General features: G+C 47.4%; 1 protein-coding gene across 1 annotated transcript in view; it reads left to right on the top strand.

Moving 5' to 3' along the window:
- PKD1 (polycystin 1, transient receptor potential channel interacting) overlaps positions 1–20,850 on the top strand; it is a 50,038-nt gene that overhangs the window by 6,697 nt on the left and 22,491 nt on the right. Inside the window, exons 6-18 of the mRNA XM_031555853.1 lie at positions 2,891–3,105; positions 4,436–4,548; positions 4,631–4,757; positions 6,351–6,628; positions 7,127–7,876; positions 8,955–9,086; positions 10,115–10,290; positions 10,704–10,837; positions 11,158–14,780; positions 15,761–15,907; positions 17,942–18,085; positions 19,067–19,346; positions 20,264–20,480. Of these exons, the coding sequence (XP_031411713.1) occupies positions 2,891–3,105; positions 4,436–4,548; positions 4,631–4,757; positions 6,351–6,628; positions 7,127–7,876; positions 8,955–9,086; positions 10,115–10,290; positions 10,704–10,837; positions 11,158–14,780; positions 15,761–15,907; positions 17,942–18,085; positions 19,067–19,346; positions 20,264–20,480 (6,336 nt within the window). The remainder of the gene's footprint in view (positions 1–2,890; positions 3,106–4,435; positions 4,549–4,630; positions 4,758–6,350; positions 6,629–7,126; positions 7,877–8,954; positions 9,087–10,114; positions 10,291–10,703; positions 10,838–11,157; positions 14,781–15,760; positions 15,908–17,941; positions 18,086–19,066; positions 19,347–20,263; positions 20,481–20,850) is intronic.

The raw sequence follows: 20,850 nt of genomic DNA, 5'->3' as shown, positions 1-20,850 counted from the left end.
GTCAGCCTTTGGTTATATGGGCCTCTCCAAGTGCCCTTATGCAACCAACCAGCATGTGGAGGAAATGAACAGGAAAGCTAGTAGAGCCTGGCAAGCTTTTGTCAGTGCTCTCAGGTGCAGAAGTTGGAGATGGCCACATAATGAGTGTAACCCAGAAAGCACTCGTGAAAGGAGTAGCTGCGTGTGATATTGTCTTTGAATGGGCCTGCTTGAGAACTGACAGCCCTTCTCGCCAAGAGTGCGTCCTTGCCTTGTTCCCTTTGCACTGAGCTCTGTGCTGAGATCACAAATGTGATCCCTGCTCTGGGGAAGAGAAGTCTGTCCTGGACACTCAGTGCACTGATTTATCAGGCGTTGCGTGCAAGGTTTTTGATGGACTGCAGCGCAAGGAAATCATGAGACCTCAGAAGAGAACGAGCCGCCCAAGCTGTTTCCCAGCTGCTGCCCCACGTTGTTCTCTTCCTCAGTCCCCTTTATTTCATCTATTTATTTTATTAATCCATTCAGATAAACATGAATGAGACAGTTCCAGGATGCGATTTCCCTGGTGATAAAAGACAAATCAAGCAAGCCGCGGGTTTTTGGAACACGAAGCATCCATAGTTTCTTGTGGGAAAATGACAGAAGCAGAAGGCTGTTTCCCATTAGAGCACGCACCACAAGGACTGCTCTCTTTTCTCCTTTGCTCCTATTGCTTGGTGACTTCCCCAGGAGCAGTACGTGCTGAACTGATCCCCTCTCCTCCTCCAGGAGCAGAATGCTCCAGTCCACAGCCCTCCTAGGGGACCCCATTTTCCCCTCAGAGGCAGTGCAGAGAGCCCCTCTCCCCTTTCAGGCCTCCTCAGACTTTGTTCTCATCCTGCTGCCCCAAGGAAGCTTGTTCCTCCCTTAGAGGAACACCCACACCTTCCTTCAAAGAAGGGTGTTGCCCTCTCCATTGAGCCCTCTTGTTCCTCTCTGCAAAGTAATGTGCCAGCCCATGGGGCAAGGATGGGAAGCAATCCAGACAGCCTTCTTCCTTTTTTTTTTTTTTTGTTTTGTTTTGTTTATTTGCACTTAGATCATAGCTGGAATTAGAAGAGGAAAAACTCTATTGGGTTTTACTGATGGCAGCAAGCAGGCGGTTTCCTAGGCCATTCTTCCTAATCCTCTGCCAGTGGTTTGGGAGCAGAGCACAGCAGTTATTTATTTTTTAATCTTATTTGCAATGAAAACTACTGATTCACAGAACAGCTATTTTTGTTGTCATTTTTCAGCATGACCTCATTAATCATTTCATCTGGCATGAGCCTAGTGGTAGAGAGTTGTCTCCTTTGTGTGTTCCTTCCAGAGCAGCTGTACCAGGCTATGCGTGCATCGGAGCAGAGGGGCACAGCAATGAGGGATGGGCTGAAGCGTGCGGGAGGGACTGTGGGGAAGAAGCAGGGGGTTCTGAGGCTGTTCCCCCCAGAAGTTAATGTGGAACAAATGCCTCACTTTCTGCTGGGTGCGATTAGAAACAGTTGTCCAGGCTGTTTGTGGCTATGAAAGACCACTCAGCACTTTCCACCAGAATCTCTATTGGGTTTCAGCCAGTTTCCAACTGTGGAAGGGACATGTCATTTTCCTAAAATGGTCCTGGCAGTTTCTCTTGTATATGGGGTTCTTTTCCCCGCAGAGTTTTGGCCGCTGCTGCTTGCCCCCTGCTGCATTTCTGCTTTCAGAAGTGATTGAGCAGTTTATTATCTCCCGATGTCTGCATCAAAGGTCCCTCAAGTTGAGCAGGAGCTCCTGTAACTGGCACTGTCTGAGGTTTAGTCCTGCCCAGGTATTAGTTCCACTTGCAGTGGAGAATCGGCAATGGCAAATTCCACAGGTCTCCAGAAATGAAACAAAGCTTTCTGAAAGATGCAGGTTTCTTCAGACGGTTGATTAGAATCGTAGTGTTCCTCTTAAGTCACAACAATACGGGCTTAAAACTGTCTGTGAAGGTAATTTAAACTCCAATGCAGGCACGCTATTTTAACAAACTACTCTTCTAACAGAGGGCCTGAGGTTCAAGTCAACCTGCTGATACTTCTTAATTTGCAGATAATTCCACTCCTCTGTGTTGTACTGTGTTTGCTCAGCTATGGAAAGCTGCTGTCAGTCCTTCCAGTCCCCATCCTTATGAGTGGGGAAACCAGGCTCTGTGGTGATACGGGCAAACATCATCTTGCTTGAGAGAAGCGACTCCAGCCTGAGGAAGCAGATGTCTGCTACTGGAAGGAGTCCTGGGAAGTTCTCAGACAAAACCTCATGACTCTTACATCCAGTTCTCATGTTCCAGTAGCCTCTCTGATACTTTGTGCTGTCCCAGTTGTGGCTGAGATGAATCAGTGCTTACAAGTTTGTCATGAGTTCTGTGGTGCTGATGGAGCCTTGGGTCATCTTGTAACCTGAGTGAGCAACCTGCACTTTGGGAATGGAGTGACTCAACCTGAAGACCAAGACCAGAGATTTCCAAAGGTCTGAATCAGCTGCACAGTGATCCCCACGAGCTCTTTCTCCCTCCCAGTTCTGTTTCACTGCAGCATACTGTAGTGTTGGCATTGACTGCTCTATCCAGATCCTTTTGCTGCAGCTCTCCCCTCAGTACATCAGAGGGCAGTTGGCTTTCTGTACCTGTAGATCTGAGGATTTGTAGAAAGGAGGACGGTGTACCATCTGGTGGCAAAATGTATTCTGAAATCTTTTAGTAATTAAAAGGCTCCTTTAAATGCAGCCTGTGACGCCCGGATGGAGCTGTTGTTAAGATTATTATTTTCGTAGAGAACCATAGATGGCATCTGTCCCAGATCTTTCTAATACTCGTGATTTCCTGAAATCCACCCCCTTTTTTATTTCTTTTCCTTCTTCTTTTTTTTTTAAGGAGCCTTGATGTCTGGATTGGATTCAATGATTTTGCAAGCACTGAAGCACAGCAAAGCGACGAAGGATTTAATATAGAGAGCTGTCAGAACTGGCTTCCAGGAGAACCCCATCCATCAAATGCTGATCACTGTGTCCGGATGGGCCCAACAGGCCAGTGTAACACAGACCTGTGCATGGCCAAGCACAGCTATGTGTGCGAGTACAAGCCAAAAGGTGGGCTCTGCTTCTCTCCTGCTCTCAGCTGGCATCGTGGGCAGGCAGGTCTGTTGACATGTGCCAAGGAAAAATAGGGCTGTGTGGAGATGCTTGTCCAAATCATTGCCCCAGTCACGTGGGACCAGCAGCAACCACAGTATTCCTATTGTGAAGAATTTGGCCCATCCCAATCTTTGCTATCAATGTAAATGGAGAAAGGAGTGAAGCTTTGACGCAGAGCTTTGGAAAGAGCGTATCTCTGTTATTTGAGGAGTCTATGCTGCTGCGTAGGTCAGAGCTGCTGTACTGCCATGATGTCTTCTGCTGTCTTTCTGTGGTATCTTGCAATCTGTGGGTTGTTGGGGTATTGTGATTTAAGAAACTGTAGGGCCTCAAAGATTATTACGTGAGCTTTTAAATGGTGTATAATACGGTGTGCAGGTGTATGCAGCATCCCAAATCTGGTTTGGGAGATACAGAATAATAGAAAATTAGAAGCTAACAATAGAATTGGAAGAATTAGAAGTTAAGAATAGAAGTTAAGTTGGGTTTAAAACAAAGGGTCAGTTTTGGTCCTCTAAATTAAGGCTGAAAGAGATATATCAGCATCTGTTAACCTCTTGGTCAACATCAACCTACTTTCCTCATTTGGCTCTGTCAATTTGGTATAAGAGCTGTTTCCAGAGATAGATGGTGCAGGTGGTGGTCTATTGCTTTGAGAAGGACCCTGTTTCAAGGAGGCTGTTAGGAGAAAAGTCAGTTCTTGCATCTTGGGCAGCCACTTCCCCAATACAGCAAGGTGTATGGAAAATACATTCCCACCTTCCTGAAAACTCTAATGCAGCAGGTGGATGTCGTGAATAAGAAGCGGGAAGAACAGTGAATACAGGGTGTGATTTAGGTAAGAAGGAAAAGTCAGATCTGGGAAGAGAGCTCACTGGTCCTGTTGTGAGGAACAGCATCAGCTGGTTGTGCTCAGTCCCCAGAACCTGATCTGGCTGTGATGGAACCAGAGCTCTTTGCCAGTGATGGAAACCAGCTGGCCCTGGCCACATTTTCCACGAGGTCCAGGGGGACAAGGGATATGGGGAGTGCATTGAAAGTAAATTGTGGGGTGTTGGCAGAGCTCCTAGTAATTAAAGTTGCTGCTTATACCTGTAAAAAGATGGTATTTGCAGCATTACAGCAATTGCTTCTCCATTAAAGTTCTAGTTACAGGTTTTTGAGTGGACCAAGCCCTGCTATAGCTCCGTTGTGTGGAATGAACAAACATGAGCATCATGGGGAGGATAGCTTCAGGCCCTAGTGAGTCTCATGGGCTTTCTTCAAATACTTCCTTTGCAAACAGGAGTTCTCTTAAATGCTGAAAACTTCTTTGTGGGAGACCCTGTGTTTGACACACATGTAGCTGCAAAAAACGTGATGGAAGATATGCTGTCATCTCCACTGCAAGCTGTGGAGGTAAGCAGGATTTGCTCATCCTACTGCTGCAGAGAGAGTCCAGGAAGATGCAGATAGGTGAGAGCTTTGTTTTACTTTGCAGGTGATGGTGTTCCCTGAGCTGGCGTTCAGGCACGAGGGATATTTGTCTGCCCTGGAGTTTGTGACACAAGAGCTGCATCAGCCCATTCAAATGAGGTTTCAGGTGCATAGACCAGTAGATGGAAAAGGTGAGACATCTCTTCTTAATGCTTTTGGTACTGTTAGAGCAGGTGCCCCGAGGGCCATGTCAGTCTGAATGTGTGTGGCTCTGTCTTTAAGCAGAAGCTTTGAAGCCTTAAAGGATTAGAGATTTGGTTCTGTGTTTTGAAGAGTCTCAAGTGCAAAATCTGTGGGTGTACTTGGACAGCCTGAGGTTGCTTTTTAGAAGTAGGTGTCCTGGAGAACTGAACAGGGGGAGAAACTGAGTGGATGAACTTTACATCAACCTGGCAGTTTAGAAAGGGACAGAGCCACAATTGTGTGGATCAAAGCCAGAGATCAAAGCTGTTCTGTTGCAGCCAACCAGTACAGCTGAAGAAGAGATTTCTGGATGGAAAGGTGGTCCTGGAGAAGTAATGACCTGTGAATGACTGATGGTTCATGACCAATGAGCAACTAAGTAATGACTTCATCAGTTATGGTAGTCTGGTTAGTGGTGAGTTAACAGTGGGGATTGCAGATTTGTGACCTGCATCTGTGACAGTGTTGGTACAGAGGGACAAATTCCCCTTGGCTGCTAGCTGAGTGCATTGCTGGGAAGTGTCTCCTCTCCCATTGCTTCTGTGGCCAAAATCTTAAAACAGAGGAACACTTTTCTTCTTCAGAAGCCCTGGGTTATATCCAGTTTTCCTCGTGGCTATCACTAATTAGCCTCTCCTGCTCTCCTGGACCTTTGTGTGACAACAGTTTCAGGCACGTTTGTCCACCAGCTCTGACTTAAAGCAGAATGTTTGAATCAGACATCAAATGCAGAGGTGATAGTTATAGAAATACAGGACCTTGTGTTTCTCTATTTAATTTAAGCTGACCAGCAGCTGAAACTTAGGAATGATACACAAACATTCCAAGTAGTTTCTTATGGTATTGTTACCTGTCTCCACGCATCAAGAATAATGAGATTGTTTGAAATGTGTGTAGAAGGAAATTAACCTTCTGAGCTATACTTCTATGCTTTGGGAAGACATGATACGTCTAAAGGGAATGTGTTCTGGTCCATCTGGCCCCACAGGTTAATGAGGAAGAATATTTTCTTGAGTCCATTTGTTCCTGATGGATGAGATGATCTAATAAGCCTTGTATTCCTCATACAACAGCTCAATACTCACAATTTTGGCAACAACTAATTTTGCTGCAGATTTTTTGCTACAGCCTTATAGTTGGCTGGTTACAAAAGGGTATTTTTTGACATTGATACTTGAACATGGAAACAGTAATTTTAGAAAAGTTACTTAATGTGTTTTTGGTGTCAAAGCCAGCTCTGCTTTTGCTTGGACTAGTTTTCACTTGAACACAGATCTCTTTTAGATTGCAGATTGGCGCATTCTCCCTGGAAAAGAGACTAACTTTGTTTTTAACAAACTTTGTGCCTTTGTGAAATTTTCCAGTAAAACAGGACTCTTCTGACTTGCATAGCACCGGGATGCATTGCAGTTGCAGCATTGACGATGAAGTCATCATCAGTCACAGGGAAAAGAATATGGTGAATTTGAAGCTGAGTAGAATTGCACTATAAGTATTGCCTGTTAAAATGGTAATCTTTGCTTTCTCTTCACCTCTTCCAGAGTACCAGGAAGGACAAAATGCAACAGAACCATTTCCTACTTCACAGGACGATGGGAACTATACTATAGTTGAATGTCCTTCTGGCTTCCAGTGGTGTCATTTGACTAATTTGTGCTCATCAGTAAACAACTGCTGCAATGCGACGGAGTGTATCAACAGTTCTTTTGCCAGCAGCCCTATCCCTACATCCCCTCAGCACAATGGCAGCCAGCTCAGCTATGAACTCGTCAAGGAATTTCTCTTTACAGTACCAGCTGGCCCTTCTACCCCTTATCTGGTCAGTCTTTATTAGCTGCTTTAACTAGTGAGTAGGTGGGGCAGTTTTCTCTGAATGCTTTGGGCAAATTAAGAATTTATCCCAGTCTGCAGATGGAGAAGCTGAAGTCCATTCAAATGAAATGGCTTACCCAGGGAATACTTGGCAGGCCTGGCACAGAGCTCATGCCACCACTTTCTGTCTTCTCTGTAAGCTTCAAACTCCCTGTGGTAACAACAACAGTACAGTTAGGCAAAAGACTGTGCGGAGGCTCTGGGCTGTTCCCATTGCACTTGGGAAGTGGAGATAGAGCATAAAGCTGTCTTCCATGTTAGAACACTTGGTTCAAAATGGCCAAGGAGAACAGAATGGTGAATTGTTTCTGTATGCAGTGTTTGGATATGTGGCTTTTCTGTGAGTTTCCTCTTGGCAGTAGATCCAGCTTTGCCCAGACAAGAGTTGGGTGCTGAGTGCTCTGAAGTTCATGCAGCAAACCAAAAATGTCTCCTCTCCCTGCAGGTCACATTCAGCAAAGATGATGTTTTTGTGAGGGCCAAGGATGTCTTGAGTATCCAGCACAATGCAGACGTGGGCTCATTCCTCCAGTGCCAACCAAGTACCACGTCCCCTTTCAGAACCAATTTTTTCAGTACAAACTCTTCAGATTGGGCACTTGGCCTCCCTGCCAGCTCCATCGGTGCCACCTGGATCCGTAACACTGTTTGCTCTCTCCGAGTTCTCTATGCCAAGGAGCAGCTGGTCCCAATAATCAGCCCCCAGAACGCAGGGCTGGTGCATCCAGGACTTTACACAGTCAGTGCCAGCGTGGACAATGGGATCTTCAGTGCCAATCTGTCGTGCAATTTCTGGGTTACTTCCCGGGTTTCAGGCCTGCGTGTTGTTCACCCAGCTCCTCAAGGTGGCAAGGTGTACGTACCATCCGACCACATCACCCTGGTGGTCAAAATCTCCTCAGGAATGAATGCAACGGCACGCTGGCTAGGAGACAACCACACCTTCCCCTTTGAAGGGGCCTGCCCAGCGGCTATTGCACCGCTGACATCGGACTGTGCCAGAGAGAACAATGACACCTGGTTTGCTGTGCTCAGCTTGAGCGGCCTCAAGGAGGGGGCAAGTACCCATATACTTGTTGCAGACAATGCCATCAGCTCCCAGAACATCACCATCACAATAAAAGTGGAACAGCCTATCCGTGGGCTGAGGGCCACCCCAGACCCTGAGAGCAGAGTGCTGCTAAATACACGAGTGGTGAGTAGTTACTGGTGCTTCTACTTAATCATTTTTAGGCTTTACTGCTCATGGTGTGAGTTTGACTCAAGAGGAGGACAAAGGCTCTGTTCCACACGGGGTCAGGGCGTAGCACTGCTTGCTGCTAAGTGCTGGCTCGTGAGCCATGCAGTCAGCACTGCTCTGGTACATGCATGTGGCAGAAACCACTCATGCTCTCTGGCAGGGAAGCAGCTCAGCTGTATGCTCACTTTAATTCCCTCAGAGGTAAGGCAGCGCTTCCAGCAAAGGCAATACTGGCTTTTCATTTTCCCAGGGATTTGATTGGAAAACTGATGCATTTATCAGAGGCCAGTGCTTACCTTGTTTTGATTTGTCAAGGTAGTTTATTCCTTTAGGCATTTTGATTTGCTCTACTAAATCTTTACACCAGCTGACGGAAGCTAGAGACATGTTTCATCCATCCATCAGGGGCTTGGACTTGCTCTGATGTCTTCAGTCTTTTTTTCCCCTCAAATCCCTCATCCCCAGAACTACAGCCAAGTCCTCAGAACCTGTTTAAAAACTGCCCGTCATTATCTGCGAAGCACTGTGTTCAGTTTCTGGCTGCTTATGGCAGAACTCTGTGCCTGCAATTCCTGTTAAGTCTCACACTCCCTGCTCAGGAGGCACTGTAGGAATAAGGCACTGTTTGGTGCAAGGCAACCCATTTTTGCCTTTGGGACAGGCAGCATCCATGGACTAGGGGCAAAGATTGAGTTTGCAGGTGTAGGTAAAGCTGAGTTATTTCTGCAAAGATTTCAGAAAGTTTTTTAGCCAGCAAGAAAGAGACCTGATCCCAAGAGCAGAGCACTAGGATGTGGAAGCAGGAAATACAGCTTTTGCTCCCAGCTTTGCTGTTGGTTTATGGAGTCGGGATCTGCATTGCTCTGTCAGTGGTAAAGCCACTGCACCTGTGTCATGCTCTGAGAGCACTGTCTGATGGGTGTGTGGTGCCTCCCAGTCTGGCTCTGCTCCTTCTCCAGTCCATCTGGAGATCTGGGAAGCAGTGTGCATGCTTTTCCCTTGCACTAGTGTAAAATGTCCTCATGCCTTTCAGAGCTATGTCCCTGTGATGGAAGCCGGGTCAGATGTGACTTTCCGATGGACGGTAGATGATAAACCATCTTTCACTTTTTACAATGTTGTCTTCAACGTTATCTACCAAAGCCCAGCTGTGTACAAGCTTTCGGTAAGCCGAAATACCATAATACCATTTGAATCCTGGGTTTCCATTTCATCCGACGAGCTAAGCAGGAAAAGGAGCAGGGAGAGAAGGCAGCAGAGCTTTCTGCAGACAGCCTGTCCCATTCAGGAGCTGTCAGTAGTGCAGGTCCATGCCATGTGCTCCAGTTGAGTTGAGGAGATTTTCGCTATGCTCCTAACAAGCTCATCTGCTGTTCCTTGCAAATGCACATATTAAGTTTCTTCTTGTGGCTTCCTTTCCTGCTGACTTCTCTGTCTTTCTTATCTTTGCCTTCTCCTTTTTTTCTCCATCTTCTCCTTTCCGATCATGGGACATCTGTCCTTATTCCTTCCCGGTAAGCATGAGGCAGTGAGCCCCACAGCAGGGTGCTGGCTACTGCTTTGGCACACAGGAGATGTGCATGCAGAACCATGCAGGGGTAGAATTCAAATGTAAGATTTTCATAGCCAAGACAGAGCTTCTGCCACAAGCTCTTCTGGTCTCTGTCCTGTCCGCTTTCTTCTAGTGCAGTCAGGAACACCAGAAGAAGGATAGAGCAAACAATCTGGACAGAGGACAGTGTCTCCTATGGAACAGGAGTTTATCTCTGGCCAGAACACCTTTCTGGTTCTTGCTATGTACTGCCATGCAGAGTCTTGGTCTGGCTAAAGGCTGCTTAATACATTTGTGACTGGTGGCTGAAGAGACACCAGCCCTACCTCTGAAGGCACACTTGCACTAATTTTCTGTGTACTGCACTGTGCTGACAGGTCCTTCCTTGGACTAGCATAGCATCAAAGATGTGGGTCTAGCAAGAGGTGGCTTTGCCAGATAGATGACCTTCCAGTCTATGCTGCTTTCCAGAGCCTTTCAGGCTATTGCTTCTGCCTCCCTGTCCCACAGGCTACTCTTCTCTGGCCTAACCTGCTGCCTGCCTTGGGGGATCTCTTCCACGCAGTGAAGCCCCACTCTGAGGAGAGGGCATCATGGCAAGGAGATTCCAAGTGCGTTCTTTGTCCCACTGTCCTCCCCAGCTCACCGCCTCCAACCACGTCAGTAACTTTACAGTCAACTACAATGTCACAGTGGAGATGATGAATAAGATGAAGAACCTGACTGTGTTGGGCATCCCGCCGGTCCTCCCTCAGAACAGCACTGTGGAGTTTACAGCAAGAGTTCAGGTTGATTCAGCTGTGGATGCTATGTTCCTGTGAGTCCTTTGCAAGTTGCCTGAATGTAGGATCTTGCTGTGCATGGCTTACCAGCCTTCCGGTGTTATTTCTTCTCTCTGGGATAGTTGATTTCAAATGTCCGTTTCTTCATCTGCTGTCTAGGTAGTCCCTGGAAATCTGATTCAGTCGCACTGGTTGGGAACTGTACTTGAAGCCTGAAATAATTTTCTTGTGAAGGATTTCTATGTTGCTTCAATATTCGCTATCTCTTCTTTTTAGCTGTGCTGTGCTCCTCTGACAGCCATGGCTCTGCAGTATTGGCATAGCTACTTCTTTGATATTTAGCGTTACACTTGCTATGTTTTTTTCTGAAAACCCTCACCTAATGCCTGAAGGACTCAGGCCTGGGGCTTTTGTGGTGTAGTGCAACGTGGTCTGTATGTTTCTCCAGGTGGGATTTTGGAGACGGTATCCAGGAGGCATACCAGTTCACACCTCCCTACAACAAGTCTTTCCTTGTTCCTGATCCCAGTGTCCACGAGGTTATAATTGAGCACAATGTGTCACACATCTATGAATACCCAGGTATGCTCAGACTGGTTCTTTAGGGAAGAAAGAACTCAGATGTTTTTGTTTCACTATGTCACAAGGCATCTTCAAATAAAACAGTAGCTTTGAAGTCATTACGTTGTTCCTGAGCAAACTGCCACATCGCATGGCCTGGTTGTATTTCCTGCTTGTCCTGGAACAGAGGAGGGAAGCGGAGGGTGTTCCAGGGTGCAGTGCAGGGACAGAGCATCTCCCTGGAACTGCCCATCATGTTCCCATTCTGCTGCAGCACTGAAAACGCTGTTGCACAAGCACTGCTCTCACCACTGTTCTTTTTCTGTTCTTTTCCCGTGCAGGTGATTACATCCTGGTGGTTCAAGTGTCAAACCAGTTTGAGAACCTCACCTGCTTGACCCCAGTTAGCGTCCACAGTTATCTGGTTGATGTGCAAATAGAAACAGTGAAGGATGTTTTAGTTGTAAACCGTTCGGTCACTTTCAGAGCCATTCCACTGCCATCTCCCTATGGTGTCCTGTACACTTGGGACTTCGGGGACGGGTCCTCACTGGTGACAGAGAGCCAGTCTACAGTGACATACAGCTACTCCAGCAGGGGGGTATACAACATCACTGTGTCAGCAAACAACACCATAAGCAGTGTGGAGACAGTTGAGTGTTACCAGGTGTTTGAAGAGATAACTGGGCTCCATGTTTCAGCAGATGAGGTGGCAGAGGTGGGTGCAACTGTAACCCTTAATGCTTCAGTGCAGACTGGAGACAGTATCACCTGGATATTTGATATGGGGGATGGGACGGTGCTGAGGAGTCAGGTGCCAGTGGTGGAACATGTGTACACAAAGGACATCAACTGCACTGTGAATGTGACAGCTGTGAATCCTGTGAACTCCGTCTCCCAAATCGTTCCTGTTTGGATATTTGTCCTGGAAGTACTCAAAATAGACCCTACTTCTTGCATTCTTGAGCATCCAGATGTGCAGCTCACTGCCTACGTGACAGGGAATCCCAATGAATACATCTTTGATTGGACCTTTGGAGATGGCTCATCCAATGTCACAATCAGTGGGGACCCTGTAGTGATGCACAACTTCACACGAAGTGGGACATTCCCCTTGTCCCTGACTCTCTCCAGCAGGTTTAACAAGGCTCATTATTTCACCAGTGTATGTGTGGAGCCAGAGATAGTCAATGTCACGCTTCTCCCTTCCAAGCAGTTTGTGAGGCTTGGTGAGGAGTGCAGCTTTCAGGTCAGTGCTATGCCCCTCTACCAGTACCGATACCGCTGGGATTTTGGTAACAATGAGTCCACTAGGTCGAGTGGAACTGAAGTGAGCTACAACTACAAGAGCACAGGGGTCTTCCTGGTTACTGTGACTGTCTCCAACAACGTCTCTTTCAACAATGACACGGCGTTTGTGGAAGTCCAGGAGCCAGTTGGGGTAGCAAAGATTGAATATAATGGGACGAAGGTTTTAGAGCTGAGCCAGATCTATCTGTTCTCTGCCAGTATGAATGGAACCAAAGTGAATTACTTTTGGGACTTTGGAGATGGCATTACCCAGCCTGGCCAAATCACTACCCACTCCTACAACAATACTGGCCATTACACTATTAGTGTGACAGGCCAGAATGATGTGAGCACTAATGAAACCAGGATGGACGTCACAGTGAAACGTCGGCTACATGGGATTACCATCAATGCCAGCAGGACAATTGTGCCTTTAAATGGTTCCGTGAGTTTTGTGGCCACGCTTGCAGCTGGCAGTGCCATCCGCTACTCTTGGATCCTCTGTGATCGGTGCACTCCTATCCAAGGATCCTCCACAATTTCCTACACCTTCCGCTCTGTGGGCACGTTCAATGTCATTGTGACTGCAGAGAATGAGATCAGCTCATTGCAGGACAGTATCTACGTCTACGTCTTGGAACAGATTGAAGGCCTGCAGGTGGCTAGTGGTGACCTGGTGGAGGATCTCTATTTCCCAACTAACAAAACACTCCATCTGCATGCGGTGGTGAGAGAGGGAACAAACATCTCTTATAGCTGGATAGCCCAAAAAGATGGCAATGCTGTGCAGACATCCACTGGGAAAACCTTCTCCTTGAATGTCTTAGAAGCCGGAAACTACACTGTCTATCTGAAAGCTACTAACATGCTGGGATGTGCAACTGCCAACAAGACATTGGAATTCATTGAAAGCCTTGGTCTTCTAAAGCCATATGCCTTCCCCAACCCAGTTGCTGTTAATACATCTGTTAACATTAGTGCCACCATAACCAGTGGCACTGGTATTGTGTATGTTTGGTACCTGGAGGATGGCTTCTCTCCTGTTACATCTGAATCCTTTATCATACATTCCTTCCAAAGCCCTGGAGCTATGGAGGTTGTAATTGGAGCAGAAAACAAGCTGGATTCAACGAACGCAACAATTAGTGTCTACGTAGAGGAGGTCATAGAGGAACTGAGCATAGGGACTGCAGAACTGGACTGTAGGTATGTCTCATCGGGCTCCACTGTGGTCTTTGAAGGAGAGCTGCAGAAGGGGACTGAAGTGACGTGGCTTTGGGAGGTACCGAATGGCACACTGACAGGCCAGTCCGTGGCAGTCATGTTCCCCACAGCAGGGTTTTACACAGTCTATCTAAATGCATCAAATGACATCAGCTGGGCTGTAGCCAGCAGGAATATCTCTGTGCTTGACAGGATTCAAGGACTGGAAGTTATTGCCAGCAAGAAGGTGGTAGAGCCAGGTGAGCAGGTCACCTTTGTGATCAGGATGTCGTCGGGTACCTCTGTGAGTTACTTGGTGAGCATAAGTGGGGACTATTCCGTAGTGCTCAATGGGTCCAAGTACACGCATGAGTTCACCAAGAGTGGCGATTATCTGGTGACAGTGACAGTGCAAAACCAAATCAGTATTGCTCATGCCCAGGTGCTCATCTCGGTTCTGGAGGCCGTCCGTGGCATCAGGCTCCTAAACTGCTGTGAGCGAGGCATTCCCACAGGTACGGAGAAGAGCTTCAGTGCCCAGGTGGGGAGCGGCTCACGGGTGTTGTTCTCCTGGCAGTTCTCCCTGTGGAAGGAGCAGGGCCGCTCCGTGGTCACTGCAGCAGGAGAGAGTGTTTCCTACACTCCAGAAGCTGCAGGGCTGCTTGAGATTCACCTCAGGGCCTTCAACGACCTGGGAGGTATCAACATCACCAGAACCATCCAGGTCCAAGACCCGATACTCCAAGTCTCCCTCACTGCCTCCAACGCCTTTGTCAATAGGACAGCACTGTTTGAAGCATCAGTGATGCCCAGTGGCAGGGGTGTTGAGTTCATGTGGACCTTTGGGGACGGCTCTTCCACTCAAATGACCAAGGTTGCAGTGGCCAACTATTCTTACCTGAGCCCTGGGGATTACCTGGTGGAGGTGAATGCCACCAACCTCATCAGCTTCTTCATAGCCCACCTCACTGTCACCGTCAAGGTCCTGGAGTGTGAGGAGCCGGAGGTGGAGCTGGCCTTGCCCCCTCAGGTGGTGATGAAGCGGTCCCAGAGGAATTACCTAGAGGCACAGCTCGACCTGCGGGGATGCATCAAGTATCAGACGGAGCACCTATGGGAGATATACCGAGCACTCAGCTGTCTGCACCTGGATGACTCCAACAGGATCCATCTGCCAAATGTTGATGTGAACAGGCCGCAGCTTGTTATACCAAAGCTTGCCCTGGAAGTTGGGAGCTACTGCTTTGTCTTCATTGTCTCCTTTGGAGATACTCCACTGTCCAAAAGCATCTTTGCCAATGTGACCATGATACCGAGTAAGCTGGTCCCAATCATTGATGGGGGGTCATACCGTGTATGGTCCAACACTCAAGACTTAATCTTGGATGGGGAGAAATCCTATGACCCAAACTTGGATGATGGTGAACAGACTCCGTTGTTTTACCAGTGGTCTTGTACGTTCTCCTCCAAGGTAAGAGCATTTTTGCACAGCCACAGAAGGTGATCATTTGGGAGTTCTGGCTGCGTGTCAGCTTCACTATACGTGTTAGCATCTGTGTTGAAATAGTGTCAATGGGGGCTGTTGTGAGCATCTTTAACAAAGCTGCTTGGGAAGAAGGGTTGCAAATATTACCCAATTCCCAGCTCAGAGCGGTGGTACAGAAGTTTTTGTGAGGAGCTGTGCAATGCAGCCCGCTGTAGTTCAGCACTGCACACCCTTCCTGTGTGCTTCAGAAGCATTTGCACTGGAAGCCAAAGGCATTCACTTTGCTGCTTCCTTTGTTCTTGGCTTCTGCTTCAGGTTCAGTGTAACATCTTCCATAACCTGAAGGAATCACAGAGCTGCTGACTGCTGTCCAAAGGGCGGAGGGCTCTGGTCTCTTTTCTGTGAACAGTTAGATGTCTGATAGCAACAGTTAGGCTTTAGAGGAGTAGGCACAAGCCAAAACATTGTGCCTGTCACCCTCACACTGAGATGATGTGATGCTACAGTGGATAAGGGGCAGGGGAGTTGTGCCCTTCACATTTGCATGGGAGATCCACGTTGGGAGAATATTTTAATTGAATGCAGGATTATTTTCCTTGGACAAGATTATTGTTTTCTATCTTTACAAAGTGAAAATATGTGAAATATCTGTGGATGAGACTTTCAAGTTTAATTTGCGTTGTTTAGCAGTGTTTATGAAGTATTTGATGCAAGAGTCAGTTGCTATAAATTAAGAATCTGAAACTCAGAAGCAATACAGGAGTGTTCATACTAACGTGAAGAGCAGGTTAATGTGCTTTGTCGTTCACACACCACCCCGTGTGTCCCACCCTGGTGGTGGCATTGCACAGAAAGCTCTGTGATGGTAACTGGGCTTTGTGTGGACCTGAATGTTTTGGCTGTGGACTAACCCGATGTGCACCGTATCAAGGAGGGTTTGAAAGTTCTTTTCTCCTTGCAAGCAGAGCTCGGCTGCAGGGTGCTCTCTGAATTTCAGTGCCAAGGGAGGAAATGTCACAATTCCCAAAGCTGTATTAGAAGCAGATGTGGAGTATACTTTCAACCTCACTGTCTGGAAGGAGGGTATGAATCCCGAGGCAACAAATCAAACCGTACGTACCACAGAACTCTGTTGCTTTTTGCCTTGTGTGCCCATTGCTGCTTTCCCAGCCTGATCCCAGGGGCAGTACCAGTTCAGCTCAGTGCTGTGGAAGGCATCAGAGATGCAGGGGAAATTAAATTTAGGGCATTGCTGGGGCTACGTAGGCAGTCCTGTCCTGGTCATTGGCAGAGACAGGTGCAGATGTTTCCCTGATATATTCACCTTACGCAGCACTTTTTTCTTGTCCTGCCAAGTCCCTGTTGTTCCTTCCTGCAGACCTGGGGTTAGACTCACTGTACAGCCCTGGTGTTCATGACCCTGGCTGCGGTTCCTGGGACCAGGGGTCTGCAGCAACACATCTGCTCTGGGAGAACACAAAAGATCCCGTGGTCAGTAGTTGTTCCACTGCTATACGCAGTTCTCAGCTCTTCACACGTCACATTACCAAGTTCTTCCCTGATTTTTGCTTGCAGAGAGCTTCCTAAATGCTGATCCTTAATTTCACTGTCCTTCTGGATGTTATTAAGGAAGGATTTCTTAAGTGCGTGTTGTTTATGTCAAATTAAACCTAACACTGAATGCATCTGCAGTCCGACAGCAGCTATGGTTTATGTCAGTAACATTCATCATGGTGTGTTTGGCAATTAGAGATATAGTTAGTCTGAAAGTGGAAATTCTTACTGCCTGGGTTTTAAACCAAAGCTGGAGGATAAAAAGAAAAAAATTAAATTGATAGTCTTTCAAGGACATTCCGTACTATCTGGTTTCCATGCATGAGTGCAAAACAATGATTCCAGTTTAATAGGAAATTTGCAAATACCGTAGGAATGAATGAAGCTTCGATGCACTCCGGCTTAGTGCTGTGGAATATTTATTCTCTTTTAAAAGTTGCCATACTGAGTAATGTCTTCATTACTGTCTTTCTTTGACTTTGGAATATTCATTATGCCGGGGAAGAGGGCTCTGTCCCATGCTGGACAGCCCTGTTTCCTAGAGGATCAAATGACTTTAGGCAAAGAATGGGAATGTTAGACCCAGCTCTCTGGAGAAGTTGGCTCTTCCATCTGCAGAGCAAAGAGCATTTGATGTGTAGTGGGAATTGCATCTAGCTAGTTTTGCCATCGTTTCTGTTTCTTGGGGATATGGATAGTGTCAGAAATATTCACACAAAGCAATCAAGAGCCCAGGGGTCAAGTCATGGGGTGCAGCATGTTCTTCAACGCCGAGCTCCATAGATCAGAGCAGAAACTGGGGAGGCGGCCTCTGTGGCTATCCTGGAGGGAACAGGTGCTGGCTTTGCACAGCAAATGATGTCCTCAGCAAACTCACGCTCTCTGACTTGCCCTCAGCCCTCTGTTATTCTGGGCTGTAGATGCTTCCCATGTAGCAGCCTTCCCAGGACCCATGGCAGAGACAGGTGTAGGTGTTTCCATGATATATTCACCTTACGGTGCAGAGCATCCATGCTCCTGGGTGCTCTGCACAAAGGTGCAGCCCCTTAGGGCAGGCACTGCATAGCTGCAGAGGTGATGCCAAGAGTTTGACCCACAGAAAACAAAGGAGAGTTGCAGTTGCTTCCTGGAGCTGGTGCTCACCAGGTGTTTGATGTGCACTAAGATGGAGGCTCTCCTCTCCCGTTTAGATTTCTCCAAGCTGCAACACAGATCCCTTTTTTGTAGGACTGACAGCTGTTAAGAGATGGTTAGAACAGCAAAGTGCTTCAGGTAGCATCTTTCCCACCCTAAAGGACAAGAAGGGTTCAGGGCAATTTGAGAATGAGTTGTACTAAAAAATGTAAATAAACTAAACCTAGAATCTTCTAGATTGGCCCAGCTTTGCATTGTGTGGCTCTCAAAAATCAGTGGTGGAAGAAAAGTGATGTAGCTTACGTCTGACATGAATTTCTTTGGGAATCCCTGTCTGCTCTTTCGATAGCACATACTGCTTGAAAACCAGGTGCTGCAATGTCTGCTTACTTGTTAGATGCCTGTATTCTTGTCCCCCAGCATCTCAGATCTCCTGATGGAGCCTCTTGCTTTCCCAGGTATTTATCAAGAGGGGAGGAGTCCCGATTGTATCCCTGGAGTGTGTTTCCTGCAAAGCTCAGTCTGTCTACGAAGTCAGCAAAAGCTCCTATGTCTATCTGGAGGGGACCTGCCAGAACTGTCACAATGACTCCAAGATTGGGGTAAAGTGCTCAGCAGTGCTGATTGTTGGTTTGCATTTGGTAGACTTCAGGGAGAAAGGAGACAGTCAGACAGGACAGGGCAGAAAGAGCAGGTCCTCTGGCAAGCTGTCAGAACATGCCCTTCCCCAAGGTTGTGCTAGCTGCATCCTGGTGGAGATATCTGCTCTGGGGGGCCTGGAGGCTGTGGAACACACAGCCCGTCACTTCTACATCAGTGTCTGCCTGCATCCACTAAGGACAAGTCCTGACTTAGCCCAGGCCATGAATGACCAGCTCTTTTTACACAAAGGCCACTTTTTTTCCCCTGAAAGATCAGTAAAGCATTTTCTTCTCCCTGCTAGTTGGTGTGTTACACGTTATTCTGGTGGTTCAAGCAGAGGTTGTTCACTCTGTTCTGATTCCCTAAGTCCCTTGTGCTCTCTAATTATAGATTCCACTAAGCATCCTCTTTGCAACATGTTGAATGAAACGGGCCTTAGAAGTGGAAGTCCCATTGTGAGTGCTAAGCTGTATTGCTCCCAGCAGGCCAAGCATGTACCTGCATGGCATTTTCTGGCTGGCTATCTCAGCAGTCCTCTTGTTATCACAATTGTACATTTGTGCTATTAACAGTAACTGTCCAGGACACGTTCAGCTTACAGCACATAAAACATGGTATCCCATGGAGACTCCACGAGTACTTAATTTATTTCCTGTGTTTTGTATTCTGTATTATGAAATATTCTGTCGAAGGGTGATGTAATCCCAGAGACTACAGTAGATCTCACAGTGGAAATATTCCCATCAGACGTTTTGGAAAAGTTCCAGTTCTTGTTGCCGTAGCACACGAGACTAAGGCTGAATTATCAACTGCAAATTTGGCAGACACTCCCACTAGAAATCTGTTGCTTTTTATAAGAGACTCAATCTGAAAACATTTTAGGGACATAACTTCAGATTTAAACACAACCTCTCCTGTCTTTCTCTTCTTCACCTCTGTAGAGGTGGGCAGCACACAGCTTTAAAAACAAGTCTCTCATCCTGGACAAAAAAACTACCTCCACCGGTGATACGGGGATGAACCTGGTCTTGAGGCAAGGAGCACTGAAGGATGGGGAGGGCTATACTTTTACCCTTCACATCACAGACCTCACAACAGGGGAGGAAGGGTTTGCTTCCATTGACCTGCTCCCCAACCAGCCGCCCATCAATGGATCCTGCCGGCTGTCTCCCAGAGGACCGCTCAGGGCACTGATGGCAAAGGTGCACTTCGAGTGTACAGGTGAGTGTGCTGCCAATCCTTTCTCTTCCTTCTCATGCCTAGTAAGTTACCAGCTGCCTTTTTTCCCACAGTTGTTTTGTTTTCCCTTAGCTCATATCCCAGGACATTTTAGGTGAGATGTGAGTTCAGGAACGGACCTTTCTTTCACTGTTCCCCAAAGCTTGGACCATGAGCAGTTCTGTGTGCTCAAATTAAGGCACCCTGTAGAAATCACAATGGCAGGAAGGCACTTTTTTTACACCTAACCCATGTAGTTGAATAGCAGTAGATGGGCCAGGATAGTGCTTGTGAAAGAAAGTGGTGTTTCAAGGGCAGGAAAAAGAGGATACATGCCCAAAACAGTCTCACAGATCTGTGAAGAGTAAAGATGAAGCACTGGGGCCATCTCTGTCATATGGGCTAGATATTCCCATCAGCAGTTATCTTCTTGACCAGCTGCAGAGACAGCAACAAAGAATCCAGCTTTGGAAAAATGGGCTGGCTGATGGTCTATAGTTTTGTGCCAAGTGCCTCCAAAAGCCTTCTTTCCCCATAAGATTAGAGGTTAATGTTCTTTGTGCACAAATACTGGGAAGCCACGCTACAGAGGAAATGACGAGTTCTGCTGGGTCTGGGAAGGCTGCTCACTGATGCACAGCTTAGGGTAGAGGAGAAGCAGCAGTAGATTCCCTGTGTTGTGGCTGCGTCTTTGGCCTGGGCTATGCAGAATGATCATCAAACCAGTACATGTTTGGTGTGGTGGGAATTTTAGGTTTCTGCCCAGTGCAGCAAGCCCTGACGGAGCCACGCGCTTTACACTGTAAGCCCTGAAAACGTTGTCCAACTTGGTGGAGTCCTTAAGCTGTCCCAGCCGAGGGCTCCGGGGTGGTGACAGCAGCTCCCCAGTGCCCTTGAGTGTGTTTGGGTTTGTTTTGCAGGCTGGCGGGACACGGAGAGTGCAGAGGACCCACTGGTGTACATCCTCCTGGCGTCTCGCCACCGCGCCGGGCACTACCATGAGTTCTGTGTGTACAAGGGCAGCCGTGCTGAGCACAGCGCCTTCCTGCCTCCGGGCTTTCACGAGAGTGGCTTCGTGGTGTCTGTCTCAGTCCTCGTTCAGGACCAACTGGGAGCGACCGTGGTGGCCATTAACCAGTAAGGCTGGGGAGAGGCTGGGCTGGGTCTGCACACAGTTCCTGAATCACTGCCTCATGCCTGAACTGCTAGATCCTTTTTTTGAAGGGCTCGGCATTTTCTGGTTGAGATATCTCCCAGATGAGACTCAACAAACGGGAGATGCTGCTGCCACAAACAGCCCCAGTCTTTATGGATCATCTCTAAAAGGCCAGCCTTTTTCCCTAAAGTTACTGCTTTCCTGACCTCCCACTTAATTTCCTGATGGCACTTTGATTTGATTATGGCACGACATCATATTTTTGGAAGACCTATTTGTGCTCTGCCACCTTCTCTGCATCAAGAGCCCACTAGTGAAGTTGGCAGCAGCAAGTACAGGTACTGTAGGTGG

The sequence above is a fragment of the Meleagris gallopavo genome, chromosome 16, assembly GCF_000146605.3.
Source record: "Meleagris gallopavo isolate NT-WF06-2002-E0010 breed Aviagen turkey brand Nicholas breeding stock chromosome 16, Turkey_5.1, whole genome shotgun sequence".
Classification (NCBI taxonomy): Eukaryota; Metazoa; Chordata; class Aves; order Galliformes; family Phasianidae; genus Meleagris; species Meleagris gallopavo.
Note: the sequence above shows the minus strand (reverse complement) of the source record. Positions and strands in the feature narration are given on the sequence as shown.